The 20,665-nt window shown below is 33.4% G+C and overlaps 1 protein-coding gene across 3 annotated transcripts in view; it reads left to right on the top strand.

The window, feature by feature from the left end:
* The first annotated feature begins 743 nt into the window (after positions 1 to 743).
* Positions 744 to 20,665, top strand: part of vta1 (vesicle (multivesicular body) trafficking 1) — a 54,769-nt gene continuing 34,847 nt past the window's right edge. For 2 of the 3 annotated variants that reach the window (XM_028440477.1, XM_028440478.1), the window contains exons 1-3: positions 744 to 834; positions 7,777 to 7,871; positions 15,435 to 15,562. In XM_028440477.1, coding sequence (XP_028296278.1) covers positions 744 to 834; positions 7,777 to 7,871; positions 15,435 to 15,562 — 314 coding nt within the window. The other variant, XM_028440479.1, reaches the window with a different exon arrangement.

A 20,665-nucleotide genomic window follows, 5' to 3' on the forward strand; every position in this document is an offset into this window, starting at 1 on the left:
TTTTTATACTGGATTTAAAAAAAAAAAAATTAAACTAGATTCATATTTGAGATTGTGTGGTGTTTTAAATAATTATTTTAAAAATTTTATACATGATTTTTTTGAAATATTATTTTTAACCAGATTCATATTTGAAGAAGTGAAAGTATATAATACAGTTGTTTCCGACTGTTTTAAATATTTATTATTTAAAAAAAAAAAATCCAAAAATATACATATCATTTTTATTATTATTTAATTTAATATTGAATAATTGAATTTTTATACTGGATTTTATTTATTTATTTATTTATTTATTCATTTTTATCTAGATTTATATTAGAGGAAGTGAAAAATAGAACACTGTTATTTGAGATAGTGTGTGATGTTTTAATTTCAGAAAGAATAATAACTTGAAAAATTACAAAAATATAGTTTTAATCAGTAATATTTATTTTATTATATAAAATGCTAGATATTTCAGGCGACCCCACAGAGGGTCACGAACCCAAGGTTGAAAAAACTTGACCTAAATTAACTCTTTGCCAAACAGTAAAACCTTGTGTAATTAAAATTATTTTATTTTATTTTGTCTCTCCTGTTACTTTTTTTGCACCGGTTCGTGACGTCACAGCCCAACCCGTTTGACCGCTCCTATTGGACTAACAACGCGGAAGTAGCGTTGTGATCTCTGCGCTAACAACAACAACAGACAGACTTCACACGGACTTCTTGATCCTTCGTTTCGGCGCCACGGTATAACCATGTCGGTACCGGCTCAACTCAGAGCCATCCATCACCACATGCGGACTGCACAGGAGCACGAAAACCGGGACCCGGTGGTTACGTATTACTGTAAGTCTGAGCATTGATGTTAGCGTTAGCTGCTGCTGTTAGCATGTCAACATAATGTACCTGAAACCTGAGCTAGCTGCTAACTAACCCACAACTCCCTAAAACTCACAGCTAACTACTTACAGTTTGTCTATAACCAGCCAGTTAAAGTCTACCTGAAGTCTCATTGACATTTAATCACGTTTTATCGTACACTTTAATTCTCACCATAAAAATATGTCTCCCATAAACATACATTAACATTTAACAGCCTGATGTTTTTTGTAAACGTATTTGATTGTAAGTTTTTACAAAAACAGCAAGGAATACAACTGTGTTACACTTTCACCGCTTTAATTTCTTTCTGCCTTTAATATCTGAAAATATTTAAATAAAAATGGCAGTTTCTGAACATTTGTCATAAACTTCTGGTTTATAAAGACCAATTCATACATATTCAAACAAGTAAAAACAGTCATCTATTTGCAATTTTAATCGAAATATTTGTCATAGTTAGTTATTAATACAAACTTAATACAAAAAACTGATAAAATTATGGTTCTTCTTACCATTTAAATATGACAGTGGCTATTCGTGCGGTAGACGTATAGATATACCGACATTCTATCCATACGCAGCGCTCCTCATTGGCCAGTTTAGGTGACGTGACTAAGACTAGACCTAACCTAACCCTAATCCTAAAAAATCTTGCAATATAGGATTATAACCCTAATACTAAGACGCTACGTACTTCGGTGAACGTACCAACAGCACTGGGGGTTGTCTGTATGGCAATCGTACAAATACACACTTTCTTTAACTATTATGCCTTCAAGAATCTAAGAATATTTTCTGAACTATTTTAGCCTATTTTGCTTATTTTCATCCTTTTTCTTCAACTACACCAAACTTGACATATTTTAACCTATTTTCATCCCATTTTCTTGCTATATCTTTGCTCCTTTTAATGCTTTTTTGCTACATTACTCTCATTTTTGACACTAAATCAAATTCCAATGCCTTTCCTACTTTTTTTCCCCCCACTTTCAATACATTTTTAAGACTTTTTTAAACCCTTTCCGCCACTTTTCCACCTAATGTCACATATGTTGACCCATTATTGTCACTTTTAAACTCTTTTCAACGTATTTCATGCTTTGTTTTTGCCAATTTAATCACGTTCACAATTTAATCACTAAATGTTCCAATAATGACACTTTGAACCCTTTTTACCACTTTTTCTGTCCATTTTTACCCACTCTCATTTGCAACTTTTAACTAATTTCTGTGGTTTTTATAATTCCATTTCACCACAGTTTTCACTATTTTTGGTCAATTTAAACCCACTTTTGTTTTTCTGATTAAAACAATTATTTCGGTCTTTAAGATGACTATATATATTGAGCAAATAATAATAAACTTCCTGGATAACAGTGGATATTATTCAGATGAATAAATAAATGTGGTTATCACAGATTCATAGAACAATGGACCATCATTTACTGCTACATGTTAGGGAGAATATCCCACATTTTCACTATAATTTCCACAAATTTATTCATTAAATATAATGCAAAATTTTGCGCTACGAGACCATTCGTTTGTGCTCGATCTTGCAAGATTCAGTTGGATTTGCGTATTCTGTTTTGACTTCTGAAGCATCAACAGTTAAAATAATGTACATGATATAACTTAAATTAATCCCTATTGTGCATTTTTGGCATGATTTTGAGACGCTTCTTTTGTCAGTAGTTGCATCAAATTAGTAAAAGCTGATAAAATGGAAATGGGTAAACCCTGAAATGGAATTCAGGAACATTTCAAATGAAAACTCAAAGTCCCGCCCCATAATCTACGTATACCTTTTCTTTCACTGTGAATGCTGCTTGCATTTGACTTTTAATTTGACTCTCGGGGAAAAAAATGTTGAATTGAAAAAATTATAGCAAAGAAAAATCATTAAAATTTATAAAGAACAAGAAAATAGTGATTAAACACTTAAATATTTAAAGTTTGACTTTTTGTCAACGTCCTGTTCTAAGTACACAATGACAACAACATCTTTGTTTGATTAATATAAATTAAATAAATATAAATCACTTATTGACTACATAAAATGTCACTGACAGCTTAAATATTGGGACCTTAAAGCGTTTTTTTTAAGACAATCCATTACTCTTTTTTTTATTAATTATTTATTTTTTTACACGTGTATTTAATGGCTCTAATCACTCCCAAATTTAGAAAAATATTCATATATTCAAATAGATTTAATAAGAAAGAATGAGAAAATCCATATTTGTAACTGGTGGGGATTTTTAATATCTCATTAGTTATGTAAATTGCTTCATAAAAACACTTCCTGGATTTGTTCTAAAAGTCAAACTCAATGGAGAAAATATTGTTTTTAATGAAACGGTTACTGGCAAGAAAAATTCAAATGATTAGTTAGAAAGAAATTCCATTTATCTGCATCATTAAATCAAAGGCTATAATCACCATAGAGTCTTATTAAAGACGCTCATAGTTACACTGTAGTGTTCACGAGTCATTAAGATTGTAAATGTGCTGAGTAATGGCATGAAACATATTCTACAGGCTGCTACTTTTCTCCTCATCATTTATACCAACAGTGCTTTTAAATATTAGCTGATATTAGTCATACGTGTGTGTGTGTGCGCGTGCGTGTGCGTGTGTGTGTCAGAGGTGAGGAATGAGTCGCGCCCTTTTCACGTAGCAGTGTGAGACGTTTGTGAATTGTGATCCTATTGTGGACTGAAGGGTCAGTCAGCTCATTGTTCTGCTCAAGGAAGTAAGGCCGTATAAAATCTGTTTTATTTTTTCCCAAATTCCGTTTCATTTTTTCCCAAATTCCGTTTTTTCCACTTAAATTTTTTAAATTCCGTTTATTTTTTTAGAAATATTTATCATTTTTTGAAGAAAATAATAGGTTTTAACTCCTGTGAGGAAACAAAATAAATACTAATAATAATAAAAAAAAGAACAATAATTAAACAAATACGTATGTCAAAAATAAAGAAAAAGTAGATATAAGTTGTAGTGACATGGATTATTCTGACTACTCCTTTTTAATTATTTATTTGTCATATAAAGATGTATGAGAACAGCTTTAAGGTCACATGATTTCCTTTCAGGGATCAATGGTTTACTGAATCTGATCAGGTTTAATGATTAAGTTTTGATCAACTTAGTTTAAATGAACCTACATTAATTGATCCTATCTTCTGTAGCTCTGATGAGATGTTGTTAGAATGTAACATTTTAATAACTTTGCTCTAACAGACTTTTATTTTGTAAACAGGAAGTTTCCACTGAAACGGTTGTACTTGAGGTAGCTAGCTGACTGTGAATGTGTAGCTACGGACAAAAGGCTGGCATAAACAGAACTAAAGGACGAAACGGACTGTGTTTCATGCCGATTCTCTCCATTTCCGCGTTTAACCGTTTTTATTGGTTGATTCGGTGATTCCGTCCGCAATTCCATTAACGCAGATTTCATAGGTGCCTAAGGAAGTGATTTCTATTCGATTATGTTAAGTACAAAAAAGTTAGGTGTGTGTTCTCAAAAAGAAAGTTAGTACTGTTGTGAAAACACGTGTACACACATTTATGCAGCATCTTTTTAGATTTTAGCGACTGCACAAATGGACTGCTAAAACACACAAAATGACAATAACACAAAAGATGAGTGAAAAATACAGAAAAGGGCAAAGAAATGCACAAAAATGACACTGAAAACACAGAAAATGACAGAAACTTACACAAAAGCACAACAAAATTATACAGAAAGATTACAAAAACAAACAAAATGAACAAAATCTTCACATTTCATTCAAAATGGCGGCTTCCTGTTGCATTTTGGGTAAAGGGTTGATATGGAATTTTTGTTTGTCTTGTGATACATATGTGCACCCAATTTTGTAGCTGTATGTGAAACTAATTGTATTAACTCCACTAAAGGTACATTTTCAAGGTGGCGCTATTGAGTCATTTTGCCATTCACATGTGTAATTCTCCCAAAATATCAACGTTTTCATCAGTCCTAATATGCATTCAAATTTTTGTTTTTGAACATGTTCAGGCCCTCTAAAATGCGATCACTTTTTGTAAATAAAATAATAAGTGCATTACAGAAAAGATTCAAAGAGAGATTCAAAGTGTTTATTATTATTATGTACACATTAAGGAAACATGTTTCCCTGTACAATGAAAATCTTACTTTGCTGTCCACACTGGATGCTACACAGAACAACAAACAAAACAAATGTCTCCAATAAAAGACACACTATTTGTTCTTAACCGTATTAATGAATTAATGATCAGATTGATCATTATTCTAAATAATCTGAAAAAATATACAAAAGGACAGCAAAACAACAAAAAAAAATGAGTGAAAAATTTAGAAATGGGCAAATAAATGCACAAAAAAGACACTGGAAGTACAGAAAATGACAGAAGATTCCACAAAAGTATACAAAATGATTACAAAAAACAAACAAAATGATTACAAAAAACAAACAAAATGAGAAAAAATCCAGAAACGGGCAACAGAAACTAACACTAAAACACACAAAATGACTCGATAATCAAATAAAATTACAAAAAAACACACAAAATGAGTGAAAGTTACAGAAAAGGGCAACAAAAATGCACAAAAATACACAAAAGTACACGAAATGATTATAAAAAGCAAACAAAAATTAAACTAAAAACACAAATTGGCACAAAAATAGAAAAAATGACTGAATAAACAAATAAAATGACAATAAAAACAAAAAAAAAATGATAGAAAAATACTATGTAAAATACACAAAACAAGACAAAAACAGAAAATGGCTCCAAAAGATTCAAAGAGAAATTTAAAGTGTTTATTATCATGTGTACATTAGGGAAACATGTTTCCCTGTACAACGAACTTCTTACTTTGCTCTCCACATACAACAATAATGATAGTAATTTAAAAAGTAATAAAGAAATATACTGTATGTGCAAGGTAGAAAAGATAGAAAAATCAAATATAAAGAGTCGTAAAAAAACACAGACTCTTTGTTCTGTTGGTCACTTTTCTAAATAACTGAGAAATATAAATGACAAAAAATGTCTGTAAAAGAACCAAACTCTTTGTTCTTTCCTGTATTAATCATCAGATTGGTCATTATTCTAAATAATCTGAAAAAATATCTACAAACGGACACATAAATGACTCCTAGAACACTGAAAATGGCTTCAAAAAAAACAATGTTTTACTTTTTCCTTTTTATTTCTTCTAAGTGACCATAAAGGGGCTCAATTGTCTTTTTCCAATCAGAATCTTTCATTTTTCCATCGTTCCCGTTCTCCTCCACTTCACTGCGTTAGGTCCAAATCAGCCAATATTTCCCGTGGACTCCGCCCTGAAACGGAGAGTTAACTCTACGTCTTGATTAGTTTCACTTTATTGAGGCGGTGATGATGTAACTCTCCCACTGACGGCGTTTGGCACACGTCGTTTCACTGATGTGATTAATGAGCTGAGACTCACCTCATATTATCAGCACTTCTCCATCTATGTTGTCTGTGTCTGATGGATGCTCAAAGGCACTAAGTCAGGCCTTTAAAGGACTTCACAGAGAGAACTATTGATTAAACAATTAATCATATGAGAGAAATCATGTGTTTTTCAGGCTTAACTAAAAGATTTATGTGACACCAAAATCTCTGTCACAAAGCAAATAAACAGGAGGATTTGACAAAAAATTATTTTACACGAGGTATTACGTAAAAAAAGGCCTAAATAAACAGTGCATTTTAGATCAATTTTGAAGTAAAACAAACCGATAAACAATGACATTTTATATTTAACTTAAAAAGTCAGACACAATTAATTAAACAACAAAATACATTCATAAAAATTACACAAAAAACACACAAAAGGACGACAAAATTACACAAAATGATTACAAAAAAGAAAAATACAGAAAAATATGTTCTTAACACACACAAAATGGCACAGAAAGATTACAAAACATACAAAATACATAAATGTCACTAGAAACACCCAAAATGATGGAAAAATACACAAAATGACTCCATACACAAATAAAATGAGAACAAAAACACAAAATGAGAGAAAAATACTGTATAAAATACACAAAACAACCAAAATATGCAAGAAAAACACAAACTCTTCTTACTGTTGGTTACTATTCTAAATAATTGAGATATGTATACCAAAAATATTTTTAAAAACTACACAAAAAACACATAAACAATAACATTTTATATTTAACTTAAAAAGCAATACACAACTAATCAAAAATAAAAAAAATGTTTAGCTGTAGAAAAGTAATGCTTGAAACAAAATAAATCAGTAAGAAATAGTTTCCTTTAAACATTAAGCTAAATAAAAGTACTTTATTTTGTAAGTATTATTGCGTATCATTCATGCAATTAAGCTCACTACTACTCGCTTTATTTTTAAATAAATTACATTTTATATTATTGTTATTAAATGGACAAACTTACAGTTTTCAACCTGGATTTACAGGTCGAAAATTGACATAATTTAGATTAAAAGAGTTTTGCAAAGAAAACTGTTAATCCTAACCTGAGGTTACCTTTTGATGAGTCCGCTACGTTAAATAGATCCTCCTGTAGAGCTGCTGCTATGAATTGATAAAACACGGCACAGGGAAATCTTTTTTGTTCAGCGTGCAATAATGAACCCACATTTTCAGTCTTTTTCTTTTCATTAAACCTTGATTTTCAATGTGTTTTACTCAGACTGCAGACTGCGAAGTGCCCGTAACCATGGCAACTTGTATGGACATAACAATAAAGATCGATCTGTTTTAACAGACATCGGCCAGAAACGATCGGTCCTTAACACGCAAACATTGGAGGGTGAAGCCTGGTTACAGTGACCTCTGTGAATACCATCTTTTAATGGTTGTTCTCCTGCAGGTCTGCTCTACTCCATGCAGACGGGCATGAAGCTGGACAGCAAAAGCCCCGAGTGCAGGAAGTTTCTGCTCAAACTGATGGACCAGCTGGAGACGGTGAGTTGCAAAAAAACAAGGTGTGATGGTGATGATACATGCCTGATTCACTTTGTGTTTGTATTAAATAAATGTTTCATTAATCAAAACCTGCATTGCTACTGATCTGAGCCTTTGAGGCTTTTTGCAACTGCTAAAACATTCAAAATGACAGAAAAATACAGTAAAGTACACAAAAAAAGACTCCAAAAACATACAAAATGACAGAAAGATACACTAAAAGACCACAAAAGTACACACAATCAGGGGCGGATCAGGTGGCAGCCTTGCCACCCTAATTTGTACACACGAGCACGGAACTATGCGGTCGCGGTAACTATGCGCTGACCGGTAATGCCCTGCTGACGCTTCCTGACTACGGAGCCAACGTTCTAAAACACCAACAAAGAAGACACAGAAGTATCGTGAGAGCGGCACAGAAGTACGTTGTTTACATTGGCGCACGAGAGGAAAGAGGTAAAAACATATCTGCTAACACTTACACGTTTGCCGTGAGCAGTGAGCACACATTTGTTTCAGAAAAAAAAGTCGTTCTAAAACGGAGTAACAGCCCTGGACTGTCTCTCCCCTCCCTCCCTCCGTGACTGACGTTCCACTGCTTTCAGACAGCGGTGAGTGTGTGTGCTCAGGTTTTGCTCGTTTGAGTGTGTTTTGTGCACTGCAGCTTGTGTGTTCACAGATGTGCACTGGTTTGAGTGTGCGTGAGGCAATGTGCACTGACGTGTGTGTGTCCAGTGTGTGCTGAATGTGCACAGGTTTGGGGAGCATATGTACTGTATATTAAGCATCATTATCTGTGTACTCTTCGTTCTTTGGTTATTCCGTTTTAAAACCAAATCAAAATAACAAATAAAGGGTGTGGTTATTTTTGCTTTACACAAATTCATCATTTGTCCCTTAAAATAAGTTATTATACTAAGTTATATAACAGTGTGGCATCATTAACGTGTCAATGTTAAAATGATAATAGTAATAATAACAACAAGCCAGTGACACTTTTTCCCCATCTGCTTACAGTTTGTTACAGTGAAAACAACTGTTTTAAAGCCATATTTTTGTAAAATTAAAAACATTTTCCACTGTAGTAATTTAAATAAAACTAATAGACACTTTTTTTTATCACTCACACAGTTCCAAGTCTTACACTTTGTTAAATGTTACAGAATGGTTCTTCAATGTGATGGATGTGATAATTATCCTGTTTATTTTCATGGACAGAAGCAGTTTTTCTGTGTGGATGTTAGTCTCCACTACAGTAGATAATAACGGTGTTTAGCTATTGTCTAGGAGGTTCGTGTCTATTCACTTCTGTGTGTCTATAAATCAATGTCTGTTAAAGAAAACATGGTGAAGCTACTTTGTGGATCTCACAGATGAAGAAAATATAATCATGTGCTTGTTAAACAGCACTGATATGTGTTCATGTTGACAGAGAAATTGATAATATTAGCATTAGCATGTTCATTTTGTTTTTAATGATTTAAAGTTAATTTGCACAAACATTAACAATCATTCATGTGAAATTGATTGACAATGTTTTATAATTCCTGTGAAATGGATTCATTGCAGTAGATAAATTCTGAATTTTTTCAGTGACAGTTAATGTGATGTATCGTTGATTAATTTTCACACATTATATTGATTATCGCGATAAAATTCCTGCCCCCCTCTTGCCACCCCATTGATTTTTTTTTTTTTTCTAGATCCGCCCCTGCACACAATAATTACAAAAGCAAATAAAATGGCAACACAAACACAAAAAATGGCACTGAAAACACATAACCTACAAAAAGAAAAAGAAAAATACACAAAATTATTACAAAAACAAACAAAATGAGAAAAGATACAGAAACAAGGCATCACAAATGACACTGAAAACACACAAAATGACAGAAAAATACACTAAATGACTCCATAAATACATGAAATGACAAAGAAACACAAAACATGAGTGAAAATCTTGTATAATATTCACAAAACAACAAAAATATACAACAAAAACAGAAAATGGCTCCAAAAACAGAAACTCTTTGTTCTGTTGGTCACTATTCTAAATAACTGAATAATAAACTAAATATACATGAAACAACACCTAAAATATATTAAAAAAACAACACAAAAATACACATAAATGACTCCCAAAACACAGAAAATGGCTTCAAAAACCCCACATTAGTTGTTTCTTGTGTTAATGCTCAGATTGGTCATTATTGTATTCTCTTGATGATTATGACATGATCAAAGTCCCATGTATTACCTTTCCCATTATAAACGGGTGTTGCCTATCTATTGATTTCTGCTCAAACCAAGAACGAGGGGCTCCCACTTCTCCATCAGCACCTGAATAAAGGTGGAAAGTCTTATTAAAGTATAAATCATCTTGGAGGAAGATTGCTTTTTTTAATGTCTATCTGAATGATTGTCATTCCTTTGATGTCTGCTTTGATTTCCATCAAAATAGCAGAAGATGCAGTAATCTCACCTCCTACTACATACAAGGCCTCTTATTTTCCACATTTCCAATGAAGTTCTTCACTGTGAAGTTGGTAGAGAAAGTTTGAGAGCCACAAATCACTTGTGAAAGGCCAAAGTTTTTCACTCCTGACACGTTTAGCTGAAGCTCTGAATAAACATGAGCTCCAGTGGCTGAAATCCTTCACATTTGACTCTGATTATTTCTCGTCGGAACGACTGCGTCTCGCCGAGGTGGTAGCATTCCATATTCTGTTCATTTTTTTTTGTGAAGACAAAAATACACGCTTCAAGACATCAAAACCTTTAATCCTGGACTCGTTAAAACACTATGGGGTCAGTTTTTCTCAGGCAGTGATGGGAAATATTTATCAACATGTCAAAAGATCAAAGTCAATTTCTTTAAAAAAAAATGTTCTGAACAAATGAAACCAAAATATATTATTCAAAAAGAAAACAAAATTAACCTGCTGGAATTATTATGGTCATCGGACACATTTAAAAAGTGATCGGCAGAAACCTCTGAGGAAGACTGGTAGTTGACAGTTGAAAGATCTCAGTAAACTTCCTGAGAGAAAGTTGTCTGAATAAATGAAACCTTAACATTTTTTTCAAGAAGACAAAATTATCTTGCTGCAAATTTTACGTGGAAGTCATTGGACGTGTCAAAGCGATCAGCAGACGCCTCTGAAGAAGACTGGCAGTTGACCGTTGAAACAGGTCAGGAGATCAAAGTCAATTTCCTGAAGAACAGTTGTTTAAATAGGTAGATAGGTAGATAACCTTGTTTCAGACTAAATGAAAGTGAATAAATGAAACTTTAACATATTTAAAAACAAAGGCTTTTCTCTGACTCTTTCATTTTAAGTGTTTCTTTTTTTTTGCTTATTTTGGTATTAGTTTTGCGTATCACTTTTTTGGGTCTTTTTTGTGTTTTTGTTGTTGTTTTGTAAATTTTTCTTTTTCATTTTGTGTTTTTTAATGCTTGTGTGTGTCCAACCAAACCTAATACTCGATTATCAAACCTCAAAAATTGTTTTCGGGTCACAATGGGATGTTTACAGTGAATGGGGCAGTGTGACATCAACAATCACATCATTTCAAGATGGTGCAACACAGGCTATAAAACAGTTCCAACTTTGCGGTTTAGTAATAGACAATGAAGCAGAGAAGAAAAGCTCTCCTAAGGGGCCTTAACTCCCTTTTTAAACAGTGCGCTGACACAGGTTCTAAAACTGTAAAGTAGTCCCATTTTTAAAAGTTAATAAAACAAATATGGTTGAAAATGAAGTGTTCTTAGGTATAGATCTTCTAATAAGTATATTTCAAAAGTTTTAGGTAAGGGTGCAACGATTAGTCGATATTGTTGACAAAAATTGATAACAGAATTAGTCACTGACAAATGTATTTGTTGACAATTGTCGGTTATGTCATCACCGTCTTCTTCAAGCTGCGGATGGAGCTTTACATTGTTTTTCATGAGGAGTGGCTCATCCAACCGTCTATATATCTGTGCTCAGAGCTGTATGCAAGTTAGAGGGACATATATCATCAAAAACACTCCCATTGGTAAGAATATGTCACTCTTACCGTGAGCTCAGCGCTCTTACCGGGAAAGAGAACTAAAGCTAACTAAGCTAAGCTAATCCGCCGACACATAAGACTGGGCTGAGAGCTAATTCTAAACCGGTAGTGGTGTTGGAAAAAATCGATTTGGCAATATATCGCAATTTTGCGGTGCGCAGATCGATGCATCCAAATTGATTTATTTTATTTAAAAAAAAAACAAAATTAATAATAAATAAAAAAAAAAATATATATATATATATACTGTATATACATTTTTTTTAACCTTTATTCAACCAGGAAAATCTTCCACTACAGGAGACATTGTAACTGCACAAAGAAGTGCTGAAACCTGGGCATGTTGACCAGCTTGTGTTTTTTCAATAAAATCTAAAAAGAAAGTACTAATTTTTGCATTTATTTGTTGTTATAGACATATACCTCAGTTAAGTTGCACTAAAGTCATGTTGCACTAAAGTCAAAGTTGTATTCAAAAGCCACAGGCAGATTGTGTGTTATTTATTTATTTTAAGTTGTTGGCACATGGCATGTTAAAGCCAATGTTTTGAGTGTAAAATATGCCAATAAAATATATTTCATCCACAATGTTCTCATAAAGGTGTACACAATTACAGATTAGTTGTTTCTTAAGTCATATATATATAAAAAAAATTATATAAACGCCTTATACTTTAATATTGGGAAATATCGTATCGTATCGTGACCTATGTATCAGGATACTAACCACTTCATGAGAGGAAGAGACCAGTAAAAAGTCCACGTCTTATGGTCATTAAACCACAAAGGGCCACAGATTTATTAATGGTCAGATTTAACACTTTTATGGAAAGATAAATGCTAACATGTCACATGTCATGTGAAATAAATTTTGGCATAAAACTATTGTCACTATTCATCTGTCCCAACTTGTGAAACACAATATTTTTCATTATATTTCACGTTTTCACAAACAAAACTGGTCCCATTAGACAGTAATGTAAATATTGTGATTATTACACCAGAATATCCCATTAGTAATTTTCTCAATATATTAATGATTAAATCATCAATTGATCTGGTTTGATTATATTAAATCAGAGATATTTATGTAACTCATTATCAGATATAAAATAAACTAGATTCAGCAGCAGTAGTTTATATTAAACAGTAAAAACACTATTACCTTTTCATGTGCCTTATTTTTATTTAGAAAATAATTTCATTATAAATGAGGAAATAAATAAATGACATACAATAACACTAATGGAGTGACCTGTATGCACAAACATGTTTCATAAAATATCAGCCCAGCAGATATTGTAGCTTTTCTTTAATGTGTAAATGCTATTAATGAATCACATTCTAGTGATGATGTATTCAGTTAAATTTATGTTTGCAAGGAACCTGTTTACACTTTAAATTGGGAATTTTTATATTTATTTATTTGTTGTTTTTATTTGTCGTAATTTGAACAAAGCCAAATTTTAAAGATTGTAGCAACATAGAGCAAATAATTGTGCGATTTGTCATCTGATTAGTCGATTAATCGTTTTAATAATCGATGACTAGTCGACTTTTAAAATAGTCGTTAGTTGCAGCCCTAGTTTTGGGCCACATTTGTAAAAACAGAGGAAGATCCCTTCAATAATAATTACAGCTTTTGATTAAACACAATGTGGTGTGATAAGAAACACCAACGTCCTACAGGAGACGTGCAGGAAGCTTGTGAACACGTAGAAGAATCATAAATAAAAAGCCTGTTCAATATAATATTAAATAAAAAACATTGGACTCAGTTAACATGATTAATTTTGAGCTCGACTGTATACGTAAGTCCATATATTTCAGTAAATATATGTATATTAGATCATTTGGAAAACTGGACTCACACAGTAATGGACTTCTTACTGAAGCGGAACGTTCACATTTTCTATATTATAATATAGATGAGCTCACTTCTCTCTGCAATGACCTCATCGACATTCATATACATATCAGGTAGAAATTAGATTGATTGTCCAGAAATTCACAAAACTCCTTTAATTCACTTAAACATTTGGTTGGAAGGAGAGCAGCAGGATAAGTGGTTTTTCACTTTATTGGTTTTTCCTTACCTCAGGGTGTGTGTAATGCACGCACGCGCGCACACACACACGCACGCGCACGCACACACGCGGGCTGATCCACAGGTGAACAGTGTGTTCTTTCAGGCTGGTCAGGGTCTGCTTGCCTGAAGGAAAGGAACTGCACAGCTTGTTTTCCTGCTTTTACAGGAAACCTGAATCCATTATGCTGGTTTCTGTAACAAACAGGGATTTATTTACTGTAAAAGTGGAGACTCTAGAGAGGCATGGAGCAAACGTTTCACTAGGTGGCGCCCTTTATTTCTAAGTTTAGCTTCTAAGTCGAGCATTAGAGGAAAGTTTTCAGCCTAAAAAACAAAAATTTTGAGTTCTCTAATCCCATTATTCTAGTTAGTTAGATTAAAACAGAAAAAGAGCAATAAAAATGACACTAAAAACTCACAAAATGGCTGAAAAATACACAAAATGACTCCATAAACAAACAAAAAATGACAATAAAAACACACAAAATGAGTTAAAAAAAAACAGAAAAGGGCTCAGAAAAACAACCTCTTTGTTTTGTTGGTCACTATTTTAAACAACTACATAAAATGACTCAAAAGTACACATAAATTACTCCAAAAACAGAAAATGTCTCCAATAAAATACACAAACTCCTTGTTCTTTTCCTGTATTAATGCTCAGATTGATCATTGTTCTAAATGATTTGAAAAATATACACAAAAGGATTGGAAAAATAAACAAAATGAGAATAAAATACAAAACAGTGGCAACAACAAGGACACAAAAACACACAAAATGGCAGAAACATACACAAAATGAGGCACAAAATATAAAAAAGCGCAACACAAATGACACTAGAAACACAAAATGACAGGAAAATTACACAAAAATACACCCTAAGGGGCGAATACTGTATAGAATACATAAAACAACAAAATAAGCAACAAAAACAGATAATGGCTCACAAAAACACAAACTTTTAATTCTGTTGGTCCCTATTCTAAATCACTGAATAATGTGCTGCAAAAATGCATGAAACGGCACCAAAAATATAAAGAAACAACACAAAAATACACGAACTCTTTGTTCTTTCCTGTATGAAATTTCAGATTGATCCTTATTCTAAGTATTTTGAAATATATACACAAAAAGACACCTAAAATATACATAAATGACCCCCAAAACACTGACAATGGATAGATTAATAGATCAATAAATTGGAAAAAAAAAAACACTGCAAACAATGCAAAAAAGAATGAACAAAGAAACACTGTTAAACTTAAATATTACACGTGTTAGTCTTGTAGTCTAATGTGTACTAATAAATTACCAAAGCAGCATAAATTACTTTCATGCACTTGAAATGGCACCTAAGGACAAATTGATAATTGAAATTGAATAAAGTTTTAACTCACAATTTGTCTTGGTTGTTTCCCAGATGAAGAAGGATCTGGCCGACAACGAGTCCATCACTCAGGAGGTTGTGGGAAACGCCCACATTGAAAACTACGCCCTAAAGATGTTCCTCTACGCCGACAACGAGGACAGAGGAGGACGCTTCCACAAGTGAGAAATTCCTCTGTTACACAAAGCAGCAGGAGGTTCAAGTGTTGAATCTTTAATAGAAACTACACTTTATCTATTTTAAAGTCTTGATAAATGTTTCCAGAGCAAAAACTGTTATAAAGGAGTTTATTTATGGTAGAAATCACCAGAGAAACTGTCTTATCGTGTCTTATTGTATCTTATCGAATTGCACAGCATCATATCTTATCGTATCCCATTGCCGCTTTTTATTGTATCATATTGTACTGACGTATCTTATCGTTGTGTCTTATGTTGCATCACATCGTATCGTATCTTACCGTTATATTGTAACGTTGTATCATATGTCGTATCTTATCGTATCGTGTCTTATCAGAGCTTACTATTGCATCGTATCATTGTAGCATATTCTCGTACCTTGCTTCGTATCATATCGTCTTATCTTATCTTATGGCATAGCATTGTATCTTTTGTTATCGTATTGTATCATATTGTCGTTTCTTATCGTATCGTACCGTACCGAAGTATTGCATTGTCATATTTTATCGTTGTATTTCAAGTCGTATTTTATCGTATCTTACCGTCATATTGTATCATTGTATCATGTCGTATTGTATCTTTGTATCTTATGTTGTATCTTATTGTTGTATTGTATCGTATCTTTGTATCTTATCGTATCTTACCATCGCATCTTATCATCGCGTCTTACCGTCGCATCTTATTGTTGTATCTTACCAGCGTATCTTATTGTCGTATCTTATCATTATATTGTCGTATTGTATCTTCATATCTTACCGTTGTATCTTATTGTTGCATCTTATTGTCGTATCTCAAAGTTGTACCTTACCGTTATATTTTATCATTGTATCTTACCATTGCATCTTACCGTTGCATCTTACCGTGGCATCTTACCGTGGCATCTTACCGTGGCATCTTACCGTGGCATCTTACCGTCGTATCGTACAGTCGTATCGTACAGTCGTATCGTACAGTCGTATCGTACAGTCGTATCTTACCGTCGTATCTTACCGTCGTATCTTACCGTCGTATCTTACCGTCGTATCTTACCGTCGTATTTTACCGTCGTATTTTACCGTCGTATCTTACCGTCGTATCTTATCGTCGTATCTTATCGTCGTATCTTATCGTCGTATCTTACCGTCGTATCTTACCGTCGTATCTTACCGTCGTATCTTACCGTCGTATCTTACCGTCGTTTCTTACCGTCGTATCTTACCGTCGTATCTTTTTGTCTTGTCGTGTCTTGTCTTGTTTACAGTTTTATTAATGAAGTGGATCTGAGCTCCAGTAAAGCATCAACAGTAATCGTATATGTGATTAATCTCTACTTTGCTTTTTATTCACTTAAAATCCGCTTCATCCCAAAGACCAAGACTTTCCCACTTCATTTGAGGACCAAAATGTCCTCGTAAAATCCCCCGGGTCAAATCAAAATCTAAATTAAAACGTTTTCCTTCGATGACCTGCCCTGCAGTCTGTGAAAGTACAGGCCGATTGAAAGGGATTTCTTCCTGAGAATGGAAGGTTTAGCTCCATCTACAACCTCAGAAAGCCCCCTCACTCTTTGGACCCCACTTAGTGTAAAAACATGTTTTTTTAATAATAAAAAAAAGAAAGATTAGAGTGTTTTAATGGACTCGGGTGTGGTTTAATGCTCAGTAAGGCCAGCATGTTGGAGAAAGGAAAACAGCTTTTTAACCTTTGGAGAGAAGTGCACGAAGGAACCTGCAGGAGGAGGAAGGGCTGGGGTTTGTAAAAACCAGTAAACAATGCTCCCTAAATCCACGTTTCTGGGTCAGACGTGTCTATTGTGAGTAGGAGAAAGCCTGTGGTGATTAATTCACCACGAAACTCAAAAGATGCATTAAAAGATTTCTCTGCAGTTCTTACAGGGAACAAGTAACAGCATCATATTTCATAATGAATCGAAAATTAAACCTAATTAAACCAATTACCTACATAAAAAACAAATGTGCATAAAATGACAATGAAAACACAGAAAATTTGTGAAAATTCAGAAAAGGCCAAGAAAAAAAAAACTACAGAAAATGAACGAAACATTCCACAAAATGATTGAAAAACAAACAAAATGAGAAAAAATGGGAAAAAAATGACACTAAGAACATACAAAATGTCAGAAACATAAAGGACACAAAAGTATTACAAAAACAAAATGTGAAACAAAATACAGAAAAGGACAACACGAATGACACTATAAACACAAAATGACAGAAAAAGACATCAAATGACTCCATTAACAAACAAAAACACAGAAAATGAGTGAAAAAAAGACAAAAAGAACTTGCTGCAATTATTACACGGAAGTCAAGGAAACATCAAAGAGATCAGAAAACGCCTTTGAAGAAGACTGGCAGTTGACAGTCGTAACTTGTCAGGAGATCAAAGTAAATTTCCTGAAAATAAGTTGTCTTGAAAAAGAACTTGCTAGAATTATGAATGAAATATGATGTTAATTGTTCCCTGTTAGTTCAGTACATTTAATTATTATTAGTTATTTATTAGGATTATTTGGGGGGCAATGGGTGTGGAGTGGAGCTTGAAAAATCACTTTCATTCAAAGTGAAAAATACTCCAAAATGTTTGAGAACCACTGCATTAATTCCAACTGTTTTTAACAGATTGGAAACAGGTCGCATTTGAGCAAAAAAATCAAAAATGGAAAAATTTAAAAAATGGATTTGCGCCCCATTTTTCTTCAATCTGAACGTAACCTTTGTTATTTACAAAGCAACCTATATACCGGTGCGACTTATATCAGATCAGCTTGTTGCATCAATCCAAATTTATTTATTTTTTCTTCTTTTTGCAAAAACATTTTGGTGTCAGTGAACGCACCATCAGACCTTGTTAAATTACCTCACTCCTCAATGCATATTAGCTGGAAGTTGACTCCACTTTACTTTCATAAAACATACTGGACACTTTTATAGATGTATGTATTGAATCATAATTTGTTGTAGAATCAAAAATTTTACTTTTTTGGAAAATGTAGTTTGACAGTTTGATAAACATAACACACTTGAATTACAGTTAATTCCCATTTACTTGTTCTCACAAGTTTAGGAAAAAAATAGTATTTCATACCATTTTGTACTTGTAAAGGTGACATTTGTAATTATTGATATAGATTGTCGAGTATTGTGATTTATTGTAACGTGACATGCAAATCGTGTATTGTGTGGTCAGATTCATGACAATGCACAACCATAGATGGAACAAAATAGTCAGGTTTTAACTGTTATATTAGCTTTAAGCTTTAGATATCTTATAGTTACTTTATTTTACGTAATTTATGTATGATCAGCAGATATTCAAAACCTAAAAATCTGTGGGACAACCCTAAACGTATTAATACGTAATAATATTCACAAAAGAAAGTTCTTTCCGTCACTGATATGAACCACATGAACTTCCATTCATTCTCTGGACATGTTGTTCTCGTCCCCTATGTCTCATATGGAACAAGCAAGTCAACAAAGTTACTATTCATCCCCTAAAAAAACATGATTAATTGCGAGAGTCTGTTTTTTTAAAACTATTTCCACTGTGCGAGTCACGACCGAGTCTCCTTTGGATAAACTTTGTAGATGTCACGTTAACCTTTTTTGTTGTGGAGATAAAGTGGCCCTTGCAGCAGGAAGGCCGTTTCCCCTGCTGTCAGTGCGTACGGACGCGTCGAGCTGGATGAATGGATGCAGGCGACATGTTTTCTGTTTTCTGCAGCGCGTTGTGGGGTGAATGTTGCTCAAAAGCCCTCTGGTGTTTTTCGGTTCCCCTGGAGGGGAAACGCAAACATCCAGAGGTGCTGTGGGCTCCTGGGAACACGAGCCAGGCGTTCTGTCACTTCAGTCATACACGTACATACAAATAAAACCCAGACATGGTCCCACAAATAAACATATGGCCATTAATGTACAGACGTAGCAATACTTGGACAGGGCTCACATTTCAAGGCTTTGAGGGGAAACGTTTATTGGAAAAAAAAAAAAAAACTTCCTCCAACATATGGCTCACAACAAGCAGGCCATTCATATTCCTTAACACTATATGTACAGTGTGTGTGTATGAAATTATAGAGGAAACCATAGCACTGTATAGGTAAACCCGCACTAATGTCAATCTACAACTTTACTTCAAAATCTGATAGATTTTTTCCGAAACCATATTTATTTATTTATCCAAATAATATCCACTGTTATCCAGGGAGTTTATTATTATTTGCACCATAGTATATAGTCCTCTTAAATATGTAAATCATTGTTTTAATCAGAATTAAAATGGGTATAAAGTGACCAACAATGGTGGAAAAGATGGTGAAATGAGATTTTTAGTGTAAGCTGTTAAATAATGGGCATGAGAAATAGTGAATGTGGTTAAATTGGCAAAAATAAGCTTGAAATATGGTGAAAAGAGGTTCAAAATTAGAATAATGGGTCAACATATGCAACATTAGGTGGAAAAGTGGTGGAAAGGGTTTATGAGTGCTGAAAATGTCTTGAAAGTGGAAGAAATGTGCAGAAAAGACATTTTATGGAGAAGTGGCAGAAATCGGAGTAATGGAGCAACAATGCATTAAAACGAAAAAGGGAAAAAGTCATGAAAATAGGTTAAAATATGGCACGTTTGGTGTAGCTGCAGAAAAAAGGGTAAAAAGAATAAAAAATGAGCTCAAATTGTTCAAAAATATTAATCGTTTCTTAAAGGCATCTTTCAACCTCGTCCCAGTGTCTTGCGACCCCAAATGGGGTCCTGAGCCCATGGTTGAGAACCCCTGATCTAGGGGACAGCACATGTGAGTGAGTTCTGTGTTAAAAATTGTATTTTAGTGCAAAATAAATCTATTTAATTTAGGCAAAATTGTCTAATTCTATGTCATGTATGAGAAAAATCCTGATATATATTGCCCAGCCCTACTTTATCTATATTATCATTTGATATTTACCTAAACATGCAAGAAATATCTAGAAAATAAGAGAAACCTTTATATGCAATTAAATGGAAACAGAAAAGGTTGTAATTAGTAAATATCTTTGCCATATTGTAATACCTATCAAAAACCAGAGAACCCCATGAGAGTTGTAC

Source organism: Gouania willdenowi (assembly GCF_900634775.1).
Source record: "Gouania willdenowi chromosome 24 unlocalized genomic scaffold, fGouWil2.1 scaffold_320_arrow_ctg1, whole genome shotgun sequence".
In the NCBI taxonomy this organism is placed as follows: Eukaryota; Metazoa; Chordata; class Actinopteri; order Blenniiformes; family Gobiesocidae; genus Gouania; species Gouania willdenowi.